Source organism: Amblyraja radiata, chromosome 9, assembly GCF_010909765.2.
Source record: "Amblyraja radiata isolate CabotCenter1 chromosome 9, sAmbRad1.1.pri, whole genome shotgun sequence".
In the NCBI taxonomy this organism is placed as follows: domain Eukaryota; kingdom Metazoa; phylum Chordata; class Chondrichthyes; order Rajiformes; family Rajidae; genus Amblyraja; species Amblyraja radiata.
In genome coordinates this window covers 58,359,506-58,378,887 of record NC_045964.1, presented here as the reverse complement: position 1 = coordinate 58,378,887, position 19,382 = coordinate 58,359,506, and the positions used below count along the sequence as shown (strand labels likewise).

The 19,382-nt window shown below is 50.1% G+C and overlaps 1 protein-coding gene across 1 annotated transcript in view; it reads right to left on the bottom strand.

The window, feature by feature from the left end:
- nrde2 (NRDE-2, necessary for RNA interference, domain containing) overlaps positions 1-19,382 on the bottom strand; it is a 51,448-nt gene that overhangs the window by 7,416 nt on the left and 24,650 nt on the right. Inside the window, exons 7-10 of the mRNA XM_033027547.1 lie at positions 18,689-18,822; positions 4,945-5,068; positions 4,014-4,186; positions 1,137-1,517 (exon numbers count right to left, since the gene is read on the bottom strand). Of these exons, the coding sequence (XP_032883438.1) occupies positions 1,137-1,517; positions 4,014-4,186; positions 4,945-5,068; positions 18,689-18,822 (812 nt within the window). The remainder of the gene's footprint in view (positions 1-1,136; positions 1,518-4,013; positions 4,187-4,944; positions 5,069-18,688; positions 18,823-19,382) is intronic.

Here is a 19,382-nt window from a genome sequence, read left to right as displayed (position 1 = left end):
ACATACAGAATAGTGAAAGGCTTGGATACACAATAGACAATAGGTGCAGGAGTAGGCCATTCGGCCCTTCGAGCCAGCACCGCCATTCAATGTGATCATGGCTGATCATGTCGTGGTTTTAAGACTCAAATTTGGATAAGATGACACAGACATCACATTCAATGTGATCATGGCTGATCATCCAAAATCAGTACCCCGTTCCTGACTTCTCCCCATATCCCCTGACTCCATTATCTTTAAGAGCCCTATCTAGCTCTCTCTTGAAAGAATCTAGAGAACCGACCTCCACCGCTCTCTGAGGCAGAGAATTCCACAGACCCACAACTCTCTGTGAGAAAAAGTGTTTCCTCGTCTCCGTTCTAAATGGCTTACTCCTTATTCTTAAGATAGAGTGGATGTGGAGAGGATGTTCCCACTAGTGGGAGAGTCTAGGACTAGAGGTCATAGCCTCAGAATTAAAGGACGTTCTTTTAGGAAGTAGATGAGGAGAAACTTATTTCGTCAGAGGGTGGTGAATCTGTGGAATTCTTTGCCACAGAAGGCTGTGGAGGCCAAGTCAATGGATAATTTTGGCAGAGATAGAGATTTTTGATTAGTACGGGTGTTAGAGGTTATGGGGGGAAGGCAGGAGAATGGGGTTAGGAGGGAGAGATAGATCAGCCCTGATTGAATGGTAGAATAGACTTGATGGGCCGAATGGCCTAATTCTGTTGCTATCACTTATGAAATGGAAGAAGGGCCAAAACCTGTTCGAATCAGCACAGTGGTGCAGCTGGTAGTACCACTGCCTCACAGCGACAGTGACCCGCGTTTGATTCATACCCATGCTACTGCCTGTGTGGAGTTTGCACGTTCTCCCAGTGATTACGTTGGTTTTCTCCGGGGGCTCCGGATTCCTCCCACATCCCGTTGTAAATTGCATCCCTAGTGTGTCGGTGAGTGAAGGGTGGGGGGGGGGTTCCTGGGAATTTAAGTGGGATAGGCCACAGGTTCTGGGAATGGAAGTGGGAATAGCTTACTGATTGCTGGAAATACAAGTGGGAACGGGTTACAGGTAAGAATACTGTGGGAATGGCACTGTCCCGTGATCTAGCACAGACCCGAAGGGCCGAATGTCCGGGACAAGGTGCTCCTACCTTGGATTTCTCGTAGAGCAGCCAGCTCAGAGCCAGCTCCGACTGCTCTTCCCCGGAGAGATGAGGCAGGGCTTGTTGGAAAACGAAGCGGATGAACTCCTCCCCGGCCCTGCAGTGCCCGGTCCCCGGTCGGGGCCCCGCGTCCAGGAGGCCGACAGCCGCCACCCCGCCGGTCGAAGGGCCGGAGCCGTCCGCCAGCATGGCGCCCTCCGATCCGCTGGCCAGCAGGGCCGGCTCGTCCAGCGCCAGGTTCAGGCAGGAGGGGGGCAGCTCCGAGCCGGCGGGGACCCCCAGGAAACGCAGGAAGCAGGACAGGAGTTGGAACTTCAGCCCGGGGCTGCAGATCCTGAACATCGAGTCGCCAATGTCATCAAACAGCACCTGACGGATCGGGAGAGAACGCTGTTAGTGAGCCCTGGAAGATGCCCAAAATGCTGTAAAACAAAGCCCACTCACTGTCTGAATGAGGAACCCTTGGAAAGGGCATTGGGATCTGAGGCACAGTGGCACAGCGGTAGAGTTGCTGCCTCACAGCACCAGACACCCGGGTTTGATCCCGACTACGGGTGCCGTCTGTACGGAGTTTGTACGATCTTCCCGTGACCTGCGTGGGTTTTCTCAGAGATCTTCGGTTTCCTCCCACACTCCAAAGACATGCAGGTTTGTAGGTTAATTGGCTTGGTATAAAATGTAAATTGTTCCCAGTGCGTGTGGGACAGTGTTAGTGTGCGGGGATCGCTGGTCGGTGCGGACTCGGTGGGCCAAAGGGCTGTATCTCTAAACTATACGAAAAGGTGACAGAATTAAAGACTCATACAGTGTGGGAAACAGGCCCTTCGGCCCAACTTTCCCACGCCGGCCCGATCCCATCAGCACTAGTCCCACATCTGGCCCATATCCATCTAAACCTGTCCTACACATGTGCCTGTGTTTCTTAATGTTTCTTAAACATTACAATTGTACCCAGCCTCAACTACCTCCTCCGGCAGCTCGTTCCAGACACCCACCACCCTTTGTGTGAAAAAAGTTATCCCTCGGATTCCTATTAAATCTTTCCTCCCTCTTACCGAATACTCGTGGTGCATTGCAGAAATTATACTGACTAAAAGTGCTAGAGTAACTCAGCGAGTCAAGGAGCATCTCGGGTGGACATGGGCATGCCACGTTTCGGGCCGGGACCTTTCTTCAGTCTCAACTCACGTTGGAGAGAGAGGAGGACTTCACATTTATCCACATTATCCACATTTATCCACATTAAACTTCATTTGCCATGCATCTGCCCACTCCCCCAACCTGTCCAAGTCACCCTGCATTCTCATAGCATCCCCCTTACAGTTCACACTGCCACCCAGCTTTGTGTCATCTGCAAATTTGCTAATGTTACTTTGAATCCCTTCATCCAAATCATTGATGTATGTTGTAAATAGCTGCGGTCCCAGGACCGAGCCTTGCGGTTCCCCACTAGTCACTGCCTGCCATTCTAAAAGGGACCCGTTAATCCCTACTCTTTGTTTCCTGTAACCAGATGGAGTGATGACAATAGGCAATAGGTGCAGGAGGAGGCCATTCGGCCCTTCGAGCCAGCACCACCATTCAATATGATCATGGCTGATCATCACAAATCAGTACCCCGTTCCTGCTTTCTCCCCATATTGCTTGATTCCATTATCCCTAAGAGCTGTATCTAACTCTCTCTTGAAAACATCCAGTGAATTGGCCTCCACTGCGGTCTGGAGAGCATAGGTGAGAGGAGAAAAATTTAAAGGAGACGTGCAGGGCACATTTTATTTTACACAGAGGGTGATGAGTGCTTGGATTGCACTTCCAGGGGTGTGGTGGAGACATTGATGGTGGCGTTTAAGAGACTCTTGGGACGGCACTTGGATAGAGTCAAGTCAAGTCACTTTTATTTCTATTGCACATTTAAAAAACAACTCTCGTTGGCCAAAGTGCTTTACATTGGTGGAGGTACTAACGTTATACAACATTGGTTCATAGATTAAGTACATACATAAATACATACATATAGCCCTCCATCAGAGGACGTCAAGAAAGGCTTGAGAGTAAAGATGAGTTTTAAATCTCGACTTAAAAGAGTCGATGGAGGGGGAAGTTCTGATGGGAAGAGGGATGCTGTTCCACAGTCTAGGAGCTGCAACCGCAAAGGTGCGGTCGCCCCAGAGCTTATGCCTAGACCGCGGGATGTTCAGTAACCCCAAGTCGGCCGATCTGAGGGACCTGGAAGTGGTGTGGTGGGTGAGCAGACCTTTGATGTAGGTGGGGGCAAGCCCGTTAAGGGCAGGTGGGGGCAAGCCCGTTAAGGGCTTTGTAGACATAAAGGAGGATCTGGAAATTTATTCGGAACAGGGGATGGAGGAATATGAATTTGGCTGATCTACCTTTCCCCCTCAACCCCACTCTCCTGCCTTCTCCCCAAATTCTCTGACACCCGTACTAGTCAAGAATCTGTCTATCTCTGTGCTAAAAATATAGCTTGATACGGCATCATGTTTGAAACAGACTTCTTGGGCTGCACCGTATTCATGTTCTATGTTCATAAAGGGATTTCAAAGTGAATTGTGGAAGGGAACACAGATAAGTGGCTGCCGCTCGCTATCCTGCCTTTTGGTCTTTACGATACGATAGAACTTTATTTATCCCAGGAGGAAAATTGATCTGCCAACAGTCATAAAACACAAAATACATGAAACATGAAGTTAAAGTGACGAGTGGAAAGGATTGGGGATGTGCAATGATATGGGGCAGGGGGCAGTCAGTTTCGTTTCCCCTTTTTGCTGTGGGTACAAAGTTAGCACGCAACAAAAGCTTTTCACTGTACCTCGGTACACGTGCCAATTGACTAAAAGTTTGCCTCACCTGCCTGTCAGGATCCTCGCAATCCTCCTCAGCTTGACCCTTCACCTTCTTGGCTCGCCATGGCAACCAGTACTTGGCGTCGCGGGCACCTTCTACCTGCACCCAGAGCTGCCACTTGGGTCGGCTCTTGTCCTTGATCTCCTCCCCATCTTCATCCTCTTCCTCATCCTCTCCTGTTCAAGTTAAAGTGGTCGGCTGTTAGATCAATTAGCTTAAGTTTAGTTTAGAGATACAGTGCGGAAACAGGCCCTTCGGCCCACCGAGTCTACTCCAACTAGCGATGCCCGCACATTAACGCTAACACACACACACACACACACACACACACACACACACACACACACACACACACACACACACACACACACACACACACACACACACACACACACACACACACACACACACACACACACACACACACACACAGACACACACACACGACAATTTACATTTATACCAGAGCCAATAAACGTCGCAAGCCTTTCACTTACTGAAACAATGTGTGTCACAGGGAACGCTCTATTAAGACGTTTGGGGGCAATTAGGGATGTGCATTAAATGCCTGCTTTCGCGCTGACACAGGCGTCCAGTGAAGTTAAGTAAGTAAGTTTATTGGCCAAGTATTCACATACAAGAAATTTTTCTTGGTGCTCCGCCCACAAGTAACAACATGACATACAGTGACAGTTACGAATGACTCAGAAAACACTCAACATTAATAATAATAAAACATTAATGATAAAACACCATTGATCAAGCATGTGAACCAACAAAATACCAGATCAAAGGGAGGCTACAGATTTTTGGCTGTTGAGTAGAGCAACTACTCGTGGATAAAAACTGTTTTTATGTCTGGCGGTGGCAGCTTTGACAGTCGCCTTCCAGAGTTAGATACCTTAAGCTGAATAAACGTCAGAGAGAGGCTCACCTTCCTCGTTCAGGATAATCCATCCACCTTTCTCCTGCTGTCGCATCCAGGCCTTCCAACCTCTCGCTCCCGCTTCTCCAAACCGGGGCTCACCGCTATCCCAGAACGGCTCGAAGAACTCCACCTTTTTGGGAAAACAGATAGAAGACCTTGGTGGGGCTGCATTTAGACTATTGTGTTCAGTTCTGGGCAACGTGTTATAGGAAAGATGTTGCCAAGCCGGAAAGGGTACAGAGAAGATTTACAAGGATGTTGCCAGGGCTAAAGGGTGTGAGCTGTAGAGAGAGGTTGAGTAGGCTGGGACTCTATTCCTTGTAGTGCAGGAAGATGAGGGGTGATCTTATAGAGTTGTATAAAATCATAAGAGGAATAGATTGAGTAGATGTACAGTGTCTCTTGCCCAAATAGGGGAATCGAGGACCAGGTTAAGTTGAAGAGGAAAAGATTTGAAAGGAACCGAGGAGTAACTTGTCCACACAAAGGGTGGTGGGTTGTATGGAAACAAGCTGACAGAGGAGGTAGGTGAGGCACGGACTATCGCAATATATAAGAAACAGTTAGAACAGGTGCAGGATAGGATAGTTTGGATGGATATGGACCAAGCGCAGGCAGGTGGGATTAGTGTAGCTGGGACATGTTGGTGATCAGCGTGGCAGCATCTATGGAGCGAGGAATAAGGGACGTTTCGGGCCGAACCCTTCTTCAGACTTGTACGGACTCTTGGTGACTGAGGCATGGGAGAAGGGCTGTTTCCCCACTGTTCCTGTGCTAACGCACTGGCACATGCCTTCGGCCCCAGTGTTTGAACTGACATTCCCTCATTCCCTGCATATCCATGGTGCCTATCTAAAGCCTCATAAAGAGCGCTGGTGACTACAGACTCCTCTCACACTTGTTTCCTGCTCTCTCATATATATGGGGAGAAGGCAGGAACGGGTTACTGACAGTGGATGGTGGTGCTGGATTGAAGGGCCGAATGGCCTACTCCTGCACCTATTGTCCAGGGGCCATGGAACACTTTTGAAAGTGGGGGGGGGGGGGGGGGGCTGAGTTATCACTGATCACCGGCCTCGGGGTACCCGGTGAGGGAGCGGGGCGAGGGAGCACAATTATATATGTTTTTGTTGCTCGACCTCCAAAAACTGGGGGATAATACAGGCCGTACCCCAACTCAAAAAGTGGGGGGGATATATCCCCCATCCCCTTCTCTCCCTCCCTCCCTCTCGGGGCCGACTCTCTCTCTCCCTCTAGGGGCCGACTGACTCTCTCTCTCTCGGGGACCTCCCTTCCGCTCGGCGGCTAATCAATGCACTTCGTTCACTGCCCCATATCTCGACGGTGAACCGCGCTGTGATTTGCCGTTGAGCGGAGGGGGGGGGGGGGGGAAGGGTTTTGGGGGGCAGTCGGGTTCCGCCGTGGCTGGTCGTGGTTTTGCCGCGCTCACTGTGCGCTTGTTCTGAGATTCTGGATGTCGGAGGTCCTCAGAAGAAGAGAAAAATATGCCTGCGGGCCGGATGATTTCGGGTTATGAAGCATGTCTCGCCAAAACAGTGGAGGGGCTGCAGCCCCCCCAGCCCCCCCCGGTTCCGCGGCCCATGTTGTCTATTGTCATCACTCCATCTGGTTACAAGATATTCCAACAGCAGATAAGACTTCGAAGTAGATGTCATAAGAAAATTGAATGGAAGGAAATGCTCTATTTTCTTAAATTGTAAAATCTGGTTCGAGAAACTAGTTTGATTTAATGTTCAACTCAGTTGAAATTGTTCAGTTGTAACAGCAATACTGAATGTAGGTCAGAACCACAAAAAAGCCCATCAAACGCTATATCCGTTTAGTATAGAGATACAGCATGGAACCCATACATACGTGTGGGTTTGTGAGTTAATTGGCCTCTGCAAATTGCCCCTAATGTGTGGATAACATAGAACTAGTGTGATCGATAGATTTAAAGAAATGTACAGCGTGGAAATAGGCCCTTCAGCCCACGCTGTTCACACTCATTCTATGCTATCCCATTTTCGCATCCACTCCCGACACACTAGGGGGGGTGATTTACGGGGAGAACATGCAAACTCCACGCAGATAGCACCAGAGGTCAGGATCGAACCCGGGTCCCTGGCGCTGTGGGGCTGTGGCTCCATGCCGCCCCATCCAGCAGGGAGAGCAGAGACCTCTCAGCACAGATTGTAGATTGGTTTACTGGCCTCTGTAAAGTACCCCTGGTGTGAAGAGAGTGGAAAAGAAAGTGGGAAAACAGGTAAGATGGATGATCAGGCCGTCAGACTCAGTGGGCCAAAGGGCCTGTTTCCATGCTGTATCTCTAAATGAAACTATTGAGAATTAAAATAATCCGCCTCAATTCCTGCCTCTACATTCTGCACCTTACATATAGCGGAATTCTGTGGAATTCTCTGCCTCAGAGGACGGTGGAGGCAGGTTCTCTGGAGGCTTTCAAGAGAGAGCTAGATAGGGCTCTTAAAAATAGCGGAGGATATGGGAAGGCAGGAACGGGGTACTGATTGGGGATGATCACATTGAATGGTGGTGCTGGCTCGAAGGGCCAAATGGCCTACTCCTGCACCTATTGTCTAAAGGGAGACTGCAATCGGTATTATTCATACGCAAGAGTAATTTGTCACCCCCTGTTGACAGGCAAAGCTGACATTTAATCCACTTGATATTTCCCGAAGCCTTTGTAATTTGTACCCTGTCACCAAGTGCGGCTACGGAAATCCACTGGGAATGTTGCGCCGCCGCTCGCCCATCCTTAATCCAGCGAAAATCCATACACTTAGCCATAAGTAATTAAAGGTCTGCAGCACGCCGTCACACTGCAGGGGGAGAGAGAATCCGTCGGGGAGGTGTGAATGACCCAGCGTGTGGAGTATCATGTGAGCACGAGGATTCCTCTTGTCTTACCTCTCCGCTGGCTGCAGGGGATCGACTGGCACGGTTCTAAAAACAGTGGAGACCCACGTTTAACCGCCAGCGAGCAGGGCTGGAGAGAGCTCGCCCCATCATTATGGCATTGCTGCCCGGGGGCAGGGGCTGACCAGAACCTGGCAGCCTCGATCCTCGTTCACAACAGCGTCTGCACTTCAGGAGCCTGCAATCTTTTTTTTTAGTTTAGAGATACAGCGCGGAAACAAGCAAACGTGGGTCCCATCGAGTCTCTCGGCACGCCTTGAGCTCTCGGCTTTCCTCCATTTTAAGCCTTTCCTCCCTTTCCTCTCCACTGGGAATCCTGTCTTAGTTCAGTTCAGAGACACAGCGCGGAAACAGGCCCTTCGGCCCACCGAGTCCTCGCCGACCAGCATCGCCCCCTACACCAGCTCTATCCTATACACACACACACCAGGAACAATTTACAATTTTTACCGAAGCCAAATTTACGCACAAACCTGCGCGTCTTTAGAGTGCCACCCAGGGATGTGCTGAGAAAGACACTAAAGAAAATAGAACAGCTCGAGAACAGGCCCTTCACTCCACAACATTTCTGCCGAGCCTGGTACAAATTTAAAACTCATCTCCTCTGCCTGCATGTGCGCTCTAAAGTCCTGTAAAGCTCCTGCATAACTTCCCGACTTATGCGCAAAGCCCCGACTAGAGGACAAGCATTCCATATGCACACCATAAGCCTTCTGTGCATCTCAATCTACTTTATAGCAGGCAGCAAGGGACTAAAGGGCCTGTCCCACTTACGTGTCCTTGGCACACAAATTACGCGACCTCGTCATCGCGTTGACGCGCACGGGCATCGTGTGGCCGCGCGGGGCCGGTCCCACTTAGAAGCGTGTAGGGGTATGTAGTTGTGCGCGACATCGCGCAGCGCTCCGAAATTTTTGCAGTGAACAAAATCTACGCGCGCCAACGGCCTGTCGTGGAACTGACGGCCAAAGTGGGACAGGCCCAAGACCCTGGCGGGACGCAATGTCTCACCTTCAACAGCAGCAAAAGCAGGCAAACGATCGCCGAACTCGGCCTGGGGCTCACGGCCGTAGTAAAGAAAGCAAACTCAATGCTAGCATTTATTTCAAGAGGGCTTGTATACAAAAACAGGGATGTAATGGCTGAGGCTCTATAAGGCGCTGGTCATTTGGAATATTGCGAGCAATTTTGAGCACCATATCCGAGGAAGGATGTGCTGGTGGAGGTTTACAAGAATGATCCCAGGAATTAGTAGGTTAACATAGGATGAGCATTTGTCAGCACTAGGCCTGTACTCGCTGGAGTTTAGAAGAATGAGTGGGGGACCTCATTGAAACGTACAGAATAGTGAAAGGCTTAAATAGATTGGATGTGGAGAGGATGTTTCCACCAGTGGGAGAGGCTAGGACTAGATGTCATAGCCTCAGAATTAAAGAACATTTTCAACTCCTAGGAAGGAGATGAGCAGACATTTTTTCAGTCAGAGAGTGGTGAATTTGTGGAATTATTTACCACAGAAGGCTGTGGAGGCCAAGTCAATGGATATTTTCAAGGCAGAGATAGATTCTTGATTAGTATGGGTGTCAGAGGTTATGGGGAGAAGGCAGGAGAATGAGGTTAGGAGGCAGAGATAGATCAGCCATGATAGAATGGCGGAGTAGACTTGATGGGCTGAATGGCCTTATTCTACTATTCCCTATGACATTATTAAATGAAACTAGAGCACAGGGTTTGGTGGGGAGCCTGCTGGCATGGACTAGGGAATTAAGCAGTGGGAATAAACAGTCTTGGTTTGTGAAGCTGTGACCAGTGGGGTATTGCAGGGATTTGTGCTGGGACCCTGCCGTTTACCATCTGTATCATGAATTTGGATACAAGGATCAAATATAACTTTGCCATATGCGCTGACAATACAATGCTGGATAAGGTGATAAGCGATAGGAACAGAGGTGGGCCATTCGGCCCATCAAGTCTACTCCGCCATTCAATCATGGCTGATCTATCTCCCCCTCTCAACCCCATTCTCCCCATTAACCCCGACACCGTAACACAGGATACCAGTGCAGGTATCTGCGCAGGATAGGCACTCATCTAGGTCCTAGAAATGATTGCATTTATATTTCGACTTTCACAACTGGAGCGTCTTAAAGCACTTTACACTCAATTCAATGTCTTTTGCAGGATTGTCAATGTTATAATGCAAGAATAATGCAGGGGATTTGAAGATAAGGCAGGAACGTGGTACTGATTGGGGATGATCAGCCATGATCACATTGACTGGCTCAAAGGGCCGGATGGCCGACTCCTGCACCTATTGTCTATTGTAATGCCAGTAGGTTGAGGTTTATTGCTGTCATGTGTACAGTGCAAAGCTACCCACTCACATCACATAACATTACACATCAATATAATCAAGTACAATTGTTAGAGCAAAGTTCAAGGTACACACTGCGCATTTCAGCACTAGCCCTTGCATTTTCTTCAGCCGAATATTGTGCCCCTGTTTGGTCCAGGTCATCCCACACACACCATGTGGATACCCAATTGAACTCAACAATGAGGATCATCACAGGAACAATCCGCTCAACACCACTCCCCTGGCTCCCTGTCCTATCCAACATAGCCCCTCCACACATCCGGCGAGTAGTCCTCACTCAAAGGATGCTCCAAAAGACCAAAAACTCCCCTCATCTGCCAATTCACATGGACATCTTCAACCCACCCACTGCTCGACTTCCATCTAGACGACCAATTTGGAAGAACCCACCACCAGCTGATTTCACCATCCAATCAGCTTGGAAAAGGGAATGGGAGTCCAAGGACGTCCCAAATAAACATCTGGTGTCAGACCCCACCCTACCGGTCCCTGGCACCAATCTCCCAAGGAAGCAGTGGACGACGCTGAATAGATTCAGGACTGGACATGGCCCCTGCTTGGCCAGCCTTCACAAATGGGGCAGCAGTCCAACCCCATGGTGTGCTTGTGGAGAGCAAACAATGCAACACATCATTGAAGCATGCCCTCAACAAAGACTCAAAGGAGGACTTGTCACCCTTCATACAGCAGATCAAGAGGCAACTGCTTGGCTAAAGGACTTTGCATTCGCTAAATAAAAGGTACAGATAAGCAGATCTACTGTATACAATTGAACTATATACAAAGTTCAAGATACATATAAGCTATTACAGTCGCTGCCTCAAAAAGGCAGGCAGCATCATCAAGGACCCACATCATCCTGGCCACACACTCATCTCCCCGCTGCCTTCAGGTAGAAGGTACAGGAGCCTGAAGACTGCAACGACCAGGTTCAGAAACAGCTTCTTCCCCACAGCCATCAGGTTATTGAACTCAACTCATACAAAACTCTGAACATTAATAGCCCATTGTCTGTTTATTTGCACTTTATCTGTTTTATTTATTCATGTGTGTATATATTTATATAATGGTATATGGACACACTAATCTGTTCTGTATTTATGCCTTCTATATTCTGTTGTGCTGAAGCAAAGCAAGAATTTCATTGTCCTATCTGGGACACATGACAATAAACTCTCTTGAATCTTGAATCTAACATGCAGAATATAGTTCTCAGCATTGTAGAGCATCAGTTCCAGAGACAAAGCCCAATGTCCGCAACGGGGTAGAGGTGAATCGGACAGTACCCTAGTTTGTGGAAGGACCATTCAGAAGCCTGATAACAGAGGGGAAGAAGCTGTTCCTGAGTCTGGTGGTGCGGGCTTTCAAGCTTCCGTACCTTCTGCCGGACGGGAGTGGGGAGAAGAAGGAATGACCGGGGTGGGACAAGTCTTTGATTACGATGGCTGCTTTTCTGGAGCAGCGTGAAGGGGAGCTCGACTCGGTGGCGGGGAGTCTGGTCTGGTCTGGATTGGGCTACTCAGCGGGTCAGGCAGCTGAGAACACGTTTCCCCCCACACACGACAGCATCAGCAGACTTGGACTGAGATTGGATTCAGGTCTTTGAGGTGGAGCTGGAAACCAAGATGGCGCCCAATCCATGCGGCCATTTGCATGCTGGCCACAGAAGCAGATCTACAATCACATATTACAATCGCTCCACACTCGTAAATCTCTACTGCTAGATTAATAGATACTACATTGTCATATGTAGTATGAAGGTACAGTGACATACTCTACTTTTGCAGTGCACAAAAGAGTCGCCACAAGGCTCAGGCAAAGGTACAAAGTACCTGTAGGAGCACTTTATGTTCAGGCTAGTTACTGTTGGCATATTATATTATTTTATCTAGATATTTCTAGCAGTATTAGTTTGGACACTTGGGGGCGGACATCTGATGCATAGTGGGGCGTCACATATGGGCTTAGGGGACAGGGAATGATTCAGACCAGGCACAGGAGGTGGAGGGTACACAGTTCTCACCAGATTGGGGAGAACAGAAAGTTACAGCTTGTATGGGAATAAGGAGAACCTGGAACGTTCATCTCTTTGTTTGTACAGCTGCTTCAATAAAGAACCAACTAAACTGAAAATAACCACTGGAAGGTCTGTTCTTTTTCATCTGCGTAAGATCACTCCGACTTACCTATGTAGTGATGGCAACGGAAAGTTGGACATTGGAAAGAAAGAAATTGCCATTACAGTTACACCCCTTAAATATTGTTCGTCCCCGCCACCTCCCCACCCCAGGTGCCCTTTGTTCTCAGCGCCCCCCCCCCCACGCCGACAGCACTATACACTGTAAATGGCTGGATTGTAATCATGTATTGTCTTCCCACTGATTGGATAGCATGCAACAAAAAGCTTTTCACTGTACCTCGGTACACGTGACAATAAACTAAACTGTAATTGTAAGACCTTCTGACAGAGGTGACGTTACAAGTATCGCATTGAAATATCCAGCCGCTCATGTGTGTGGACAATGATGAATGCCATTAAATAATTAATTTTAAGTAGAAATCCTTCGATAGGTACAAACATACTGAAGGACATTAAAGGAAATTGAACAGATGGTTCCTTCCACCGGAGACTATTCCATTCTTTCCTGGCCAGCTTCCCTGCTTTCACAAACTGCAGCGTAGCTACAACACTGCCCTCACACTAACCCCATATGCTAACCCCTCACGCTAACCCCTCACACTAGCCCCACACTAGCCCCTCACACTAGCCCCACACACTAGCCCCTCACACTAGCCCCTCACACTAGCCCCTCACACTAGCCCCTCACACTAGCCCCTCACACTAGCCCCTCACACTAGCCCCTCACACTAACCCCACACACTAGCCCCTCACACTAGCCCCTCACACTAACCCCACACACTAGCCCCTCACACTAGCCCCTCACACTAGCCCCTCACACTAGCCCCTCACGCTAACCCCTCACACTAGCCCCTCACACTAACCCCTCACGCTAGCCCCTCACGCTAACCCCTCACACTAGCCCCTCACACTAGCCCCTCACGCTAGCCCCTCACACTAGCCCCTCACGCTAACCCCTCACACTAGCCCCTCACACTAGCCCCTCACGCTAGCCCCTCACACTAGCCCCTCACGCTAACCCCTCACACTAGCCCCTCACACTAACCCCTCACGCTAGCCCCTCACGCTAACCCCTCACACTAGCCCCTCACACTAGCCCCTCACGCTAACCCCTCACACTAGCCCCTCACACTAACCCCTCACACTAGCCCCTCACACTAACCCCTCACACTAGCCCCTCACGCTAGCCCCTCACACTAGCCCCTCACGCTAGCCCCTCACACTAGCCCCTCACACTAGCCCCTCACACTAGCCCCTCACGCTAACCCCTCACGCTAGCCCCTCACGCTAGCCCCTCACACTAGCCCCTCACACTAGCCCCTCACGCTAGCCCCTCACACTAGCCCCTCACACTAGCCCCTCACGCTAGCCCCTCACACTAGCCCCTCACACTAGCCCCTCACACTAGCCCCTCACACTAGCCCCTCACACTAGCCCCTCACACTAGCCCCTCACGCTAGCCCCTCACACTAGCCCCTCACACTAGCCCCTCACACTAGCCCCTCACACTAGCCCCTCACACTAACCCCTCACGCTAGCCCCTCACACTAGCCCCTCACACTAGCCCCTCACGCTAGCCCCTCACACTAGCCCCTCACGCTAGCCCCTCACACTAGCCCCTCACACTAGCCCCTCACACTAGCCCCTCACACTAGCCCCTCACGCTAGCCCCTCACACTAGCCCCTCACGCTAGCCCCTCACACTAGCCCCTCACACTAGCCCCTCACGCTAGCCCCTCACTAGCCCCTCACACTAGCCCCTCACACTAGCCCCTCACACTAGCCCCTCACACTAACCCCTCACGCTAGCCCCTCACGCTAGCCCCTCACACTAGCCCCTCACGCTAGCCCCTCACTAGCCCCTCACACTAGCCCCTCACACTAGCCCCTCACACTAGCCCCTCACACTAGCCCCTCACACTAACCCCTCACACTAGCCCCTCACACTAGCCCCTCACACTAGCCCCTCACACTAGCCCCTCACACTAGCCCCTCACGCTAGCCCCTCACACTAGCCCCTCACACTAGCCCCTCACGCTAGCCCCTCACGCTAGCCCCTCACACTAGCCCCTCACGCTAGCCCCTCACTAGCCCCTCACACTAGCCACTCACACTAGCCCCTCACACTAACCCCTCACGCTAGCCCCTCACACTAGCCACTCACACTAGCCCCTCACACTAACCCCTCACGCTAGCCCCTCACACTAGCCCCTCACACTAGCCCCTCACGCTAGCCCCTCACGCTAACCCCTCACGCTAGCCCCTCACTAGCCCCTCACACTAGCCCCACACACTAGCCCCTCACGCTAGCCCCTCACTAGCCCCTCACACTAGCCCCTCACGCTAGTCCCTCACGCCAGCCCCTCTTCACCTGCTCCAACTGCAGCTGTGCTACAAAGTTGAAAATTATCTGCCTTATTCTGACGTTCCAGACATGCCCAACATTGTGTGTGTGGGTGCGTGCGTGTGCATGTGTGTGTGTGCGGTGTACGTGTGTGTGTGTGTGTGTGTGTGTGTGTGTGTGTGTGTGTGTGTGTGTGTGTGTGTGTGGTGTACGTCTGTGTACGTGTGTGTGTGTGTACGTGTGTGGTGTACGTGTGTGTGTGTGTGTGTGTGTGTGTGTGTGTGTAGGTGTGTCTGTGTGTAGGTGTATGTGTGTGTGTATATTTATGTGTGTGTTTGTAGGTGTGTGTGTATGTCTGTGTGTGTGCATGCGTGTGTGTGTGTGCGTGTGTGTGTGTGTGTGTGTGTGTGTGGGGGGAGTGGAAGAAACAAACTGAATCACAGATGGGATGACTGATGCTAGCAGAAGTTTAGTTTAGGTTTAGTTTAGAGATACAGCGCAGAAACAGGCCCTTGGACCCACCGAGTCCTCGCCGACCAGTGATCCCTGCACACTCACACTGTCCTACACACACTAGGGACAATTTTACAATTATACCAAAGCCAATTAACCTACAAACCTGTACGTCTTTGGAGTGTGGGAGGAAACTGGAGCACCCTGAGGCAACCCACGCGGTCACGGGGAGAACGTACAAACTGCGTACAGACAGCGCCTGTAGTCGGGATGGAACCCGGGTCTCGAGCGCTGTGAGGCAGCTACGGCTGCGCCATCCTTCCAGTTCCACGCTTCCGTTAATACATCTTCACTTCTGTACAGAATGTCCTCTTCCAAAACTGTTCACCACTAGGGGGCACTCCTGCTACACCCTTTTCCATGGCTTGTACTTTTTATCAAAACTAGTATTTCAGAATAGGTTTGTAATCCTTCCTCATCCCTTAGGCTTCAACGGGGATCTACAGAATAGTCTCGGGCTTATTTTAGGGCGGCACTGTGGCGTAGCGGTAGAGTTGCTGCCTTACTGCGGCAGAAAGCTGGGTTCGATCCTGACCGCGGGTGCTGTCTTACGGAGTTTGTACATTATCCCCGCGACCTGCGTGGGTTTTCTCCGGGATCTTCGGTTTCCTCCCACGCTCCAAAGACGCACAGGTATGTAGTTTAATTGGCTTGGTATCAATGTCAAAATGTGCAGGAATCACTGGTCAGTGCGGACTCGGTGGGCCGAACTTAAGGGCCAGTTTCTGTGCTGCATCTCTAAACTAAACCAACTACTCTTTGCCTCAGCCTGTCATGCATAGTACGTACTAATAGACAGCTGCCAAGGCAGTGCAGATATCCAGGAGAGAGGAACGATAAAAGACTGCTTGTGTATCCTTTCAGAATGAGTGCCCTATATCAAAGGTAGGCACAAAATGCTGGAGTAACTCAGCAGGACAGGCAGCATCTCTGGAGAGAAGGAATGGGTGACGTTTCGGGTCGAGGCCCTTCTTCAGACTGAGTGCTCAGTATCATATGGTGACTGACTTCTGCGAGGAATTGCACAGCCCAGTTGTAGTCAGTAATCACTTGCCTCAGAACTGTAAAAGGGGCTGTCCCACTGCGGCGACCTAATGGGCGAGTTTAGAAGAGTTTAGGAGAGTTTGAAAAAGTGTCATGTTGAAGACCTCCTTCGACTATAGAGAAGATTTCCTTCGACCTCCTTCGACTATGTTGAAGACTATCTACGACTACCTTCGATTACCTACGAATAACATGCTGACCTACTACGACCTACCTTGACTGAACCTACGAGTAAAAAAAGAAAATCGATTTATTTCCATGGCAAATTTGTTTTACTCGCGGGCATTTTTCAGCATGTTGAAAAATATGCCGCGACCTAGCTGAGGCCTCGAGTACGCGGGGACTACTCTCGAGCATGAAGGAGAGTGACAAAGACCTCCTAGGACCTCGTGTCGACCATGCTGCGAGTATGAGTCGAGGGCAAACTCGCCAGAACTCGCGGATTGGGTCGCCCAAGTGGGACAGCCCCTAAAGAGTCATACAGTCAGACAGAACGGAAACAAGCCTGTCAGCCATCCTGTTGCTCCAGAGATGCCGCCTGACCCATTATGTTGCTCCAGCACTTTGCTTCTGTCTTTATGCCAGACTATAACCACAGTTCCACACAAACGGCACCTTTAATGCCAGCAAAAGGTCTCAAGACGTTTCACAGGTCTGTGTCAGAAATGTGCAGACTACAAAATGACTAACCTTTGCAAACGGCTCTTAGATCTCCATTGCAAGGCATTCCTGTCAGAAGTAATATATATGGCTTTGCAAATGCCCGTGCACTATCAGCAGTTACAGTAACCGTGGCATTTACAAAGCAATCCAGACACACAATGACCAGCCCGGAGACAAATGCTGCCTCAAAATAAAGGCCATGATCAACAGTGAAAAGTTGATTCATGAAGTTCTTTTTTATCTACAACCAATAGACAATAGACAATAGGTGCAGGAGTAGACCATTCGGCCCTTCGAGCCAGCACTGTGCTGATCATCCCCAATCAGTACCCTGTTCCTGCCTTCTCCCCATATCCCCTGACACCGCTATCTTTAAGAGCCCTATCTAGCTCTCTCTTGAAAGTATCCAGAGAACCACCCTCCACCGCCCTCTGAGGCAGAGAATTCCACAAACTCACAACTCTCTGTGTGAAAAAGTGTTTCCTCGTCTCCGTTCTAAATGGCTTACACCTTATTCTTAAACTGTGGCCCCTAGTTCTGGACTCCCCCAACATTGGGAACAGATTTCCTGCCTCTAGCGTATCCAAACCCTTAATAATCTTATATGTTTCAATAAGAATCCCTCTCATCCTTCTAAACTCCAGAGTATACAAGCCCAGCCGCACCATTCTCTCAGCATATGACAGTCCCGCCATCCCGGGAATTAACCTTGTGAACCTACGCTGCACTCCCTCAATAGCAAGAATGTCCTTCCTCAAATTAGGGGACCAAAACTGCACACAATACTCCTGCTAAACCACCTGATTAAAACAAAAGAATTACCTTGACCAAATAATGGTACTTTAAGATCATCCTTTATCTTGGGCACCACTGCTCTCATCCTTTCCGAAAGAAGACACAAGAAACTGCAGGTGCTGGTTTACCAAAATAAAATATACAAAGTGCTGGAATGACTCAGCAGGACAGATAGCATCTCTACAGAAAAAGGAAGGGTGACGTTTTGGGTTGGGACCCTTCTTTAGACTGGAGTCCGAGTCTTCCACACCAAACATCACCCATCCTTTTTCTCCAGAGATGCTGCTTGACCTGCTGAGTTACTCCAGCACTTTGTGACTACCGGCAGCATCCGTGGAGAACACGGATAGGTGACGTTTCAGGTCAGGACCTTTCTTCAGACGGATTGTGGTGGTGGTGGTGGGAGATAGCTGGAGGGGAGATGGGGCAGAACCAAGCCTGGAGAGTGATAGGTGGATACTGGCAAGGGGGCAGGTTGATAGGTGGATGATTGGACAATGGCCAGAGATGAAAAGATAGGATCAAGGAGGAGTGAATTGTGAAGCCAGAGGAAAGGAACCTAGGTAGAAGGAGAGGGTGAAGGGGAGGAACGGGTGCGAGCCCAGGTGGAGCTCAGGGAAGAGGGGGAGAGGGCAGGCACTTGCCGTACATCAATAGACAGATGCAAGAGGCTGCACACTGAGTGGCAAGACAGGATGCAAAAGATCCACGCGGTCACAGGGAGAACGTACAAACTCCGCACAGACAGCACCAGTGGTCAGGATGGAACCCGGGTCCCTGGCGCAGTGAGGCAGCAACTCTACCGCCGCGCACTGTGTCTCCGGCAGATCTGTGTGAGCAGCACAGTGGAGCTCAGCGACGGAGTTAGCCGATGCCATTTAATGTGCGACAGGTGAAACGGTTGGCGCACTTGATGACGATGAAGAGCCACCTTTACCTGTGCTTTGGTTGTCAGCCTGGCCATGCTGTCAGGCTTGAAGAAGGTGAAGTCAATCAGAGCCTGGAAGAGGGCAATGGCCTTTTCCGAATGGCCGGCCTGCCGCAAGAAATGACACTGCTGCAGGAAAATTGCTGCAAGAACGGACAAAAGTAGTTAGATTCATTTCGGAATGCAAATGCAACAAATGCCAAAAATCCTCCAAGACTTTCACTTATTCAACGGCGCCTAATGCAAAAATAGAACCCAATTAAAATTGGAGTTGTGGATAGTGAGGAAAGATGTCATGGAAACATAAAAGGTAGGTGCAGGAGTAGGCCCTTTGAGCCATTCAATATTATTATGGCTGATCATCCAGAATCAGTACCACCGTTCCTGCTTTCTCCCCCATATCCCTTGATTCCGTTAGCCTAAAAGCCCTGTCCCACGGTACGAGTTCATTCCAAGAGCTCTCCCGAGTTTGTCCTGATTCGAACTCGGAGATTTACGGTAATGGCTGCTCGTCAGTACTCGGGGCTCTCGTGGAAAAATGTAGAAAAATGTTTCAACATGTTGAAATATCTTCACGAGTCTTCCCGTGCTTACCTGCCATTAGCGAGTCTTCCCGAGTACCCGCCGTTAGCGTTACGAGCCGCTAAGGGACGTCCCCGAGCTCCAACGTACCCGCTACGTTCATTCTCCATGCTTACCACTT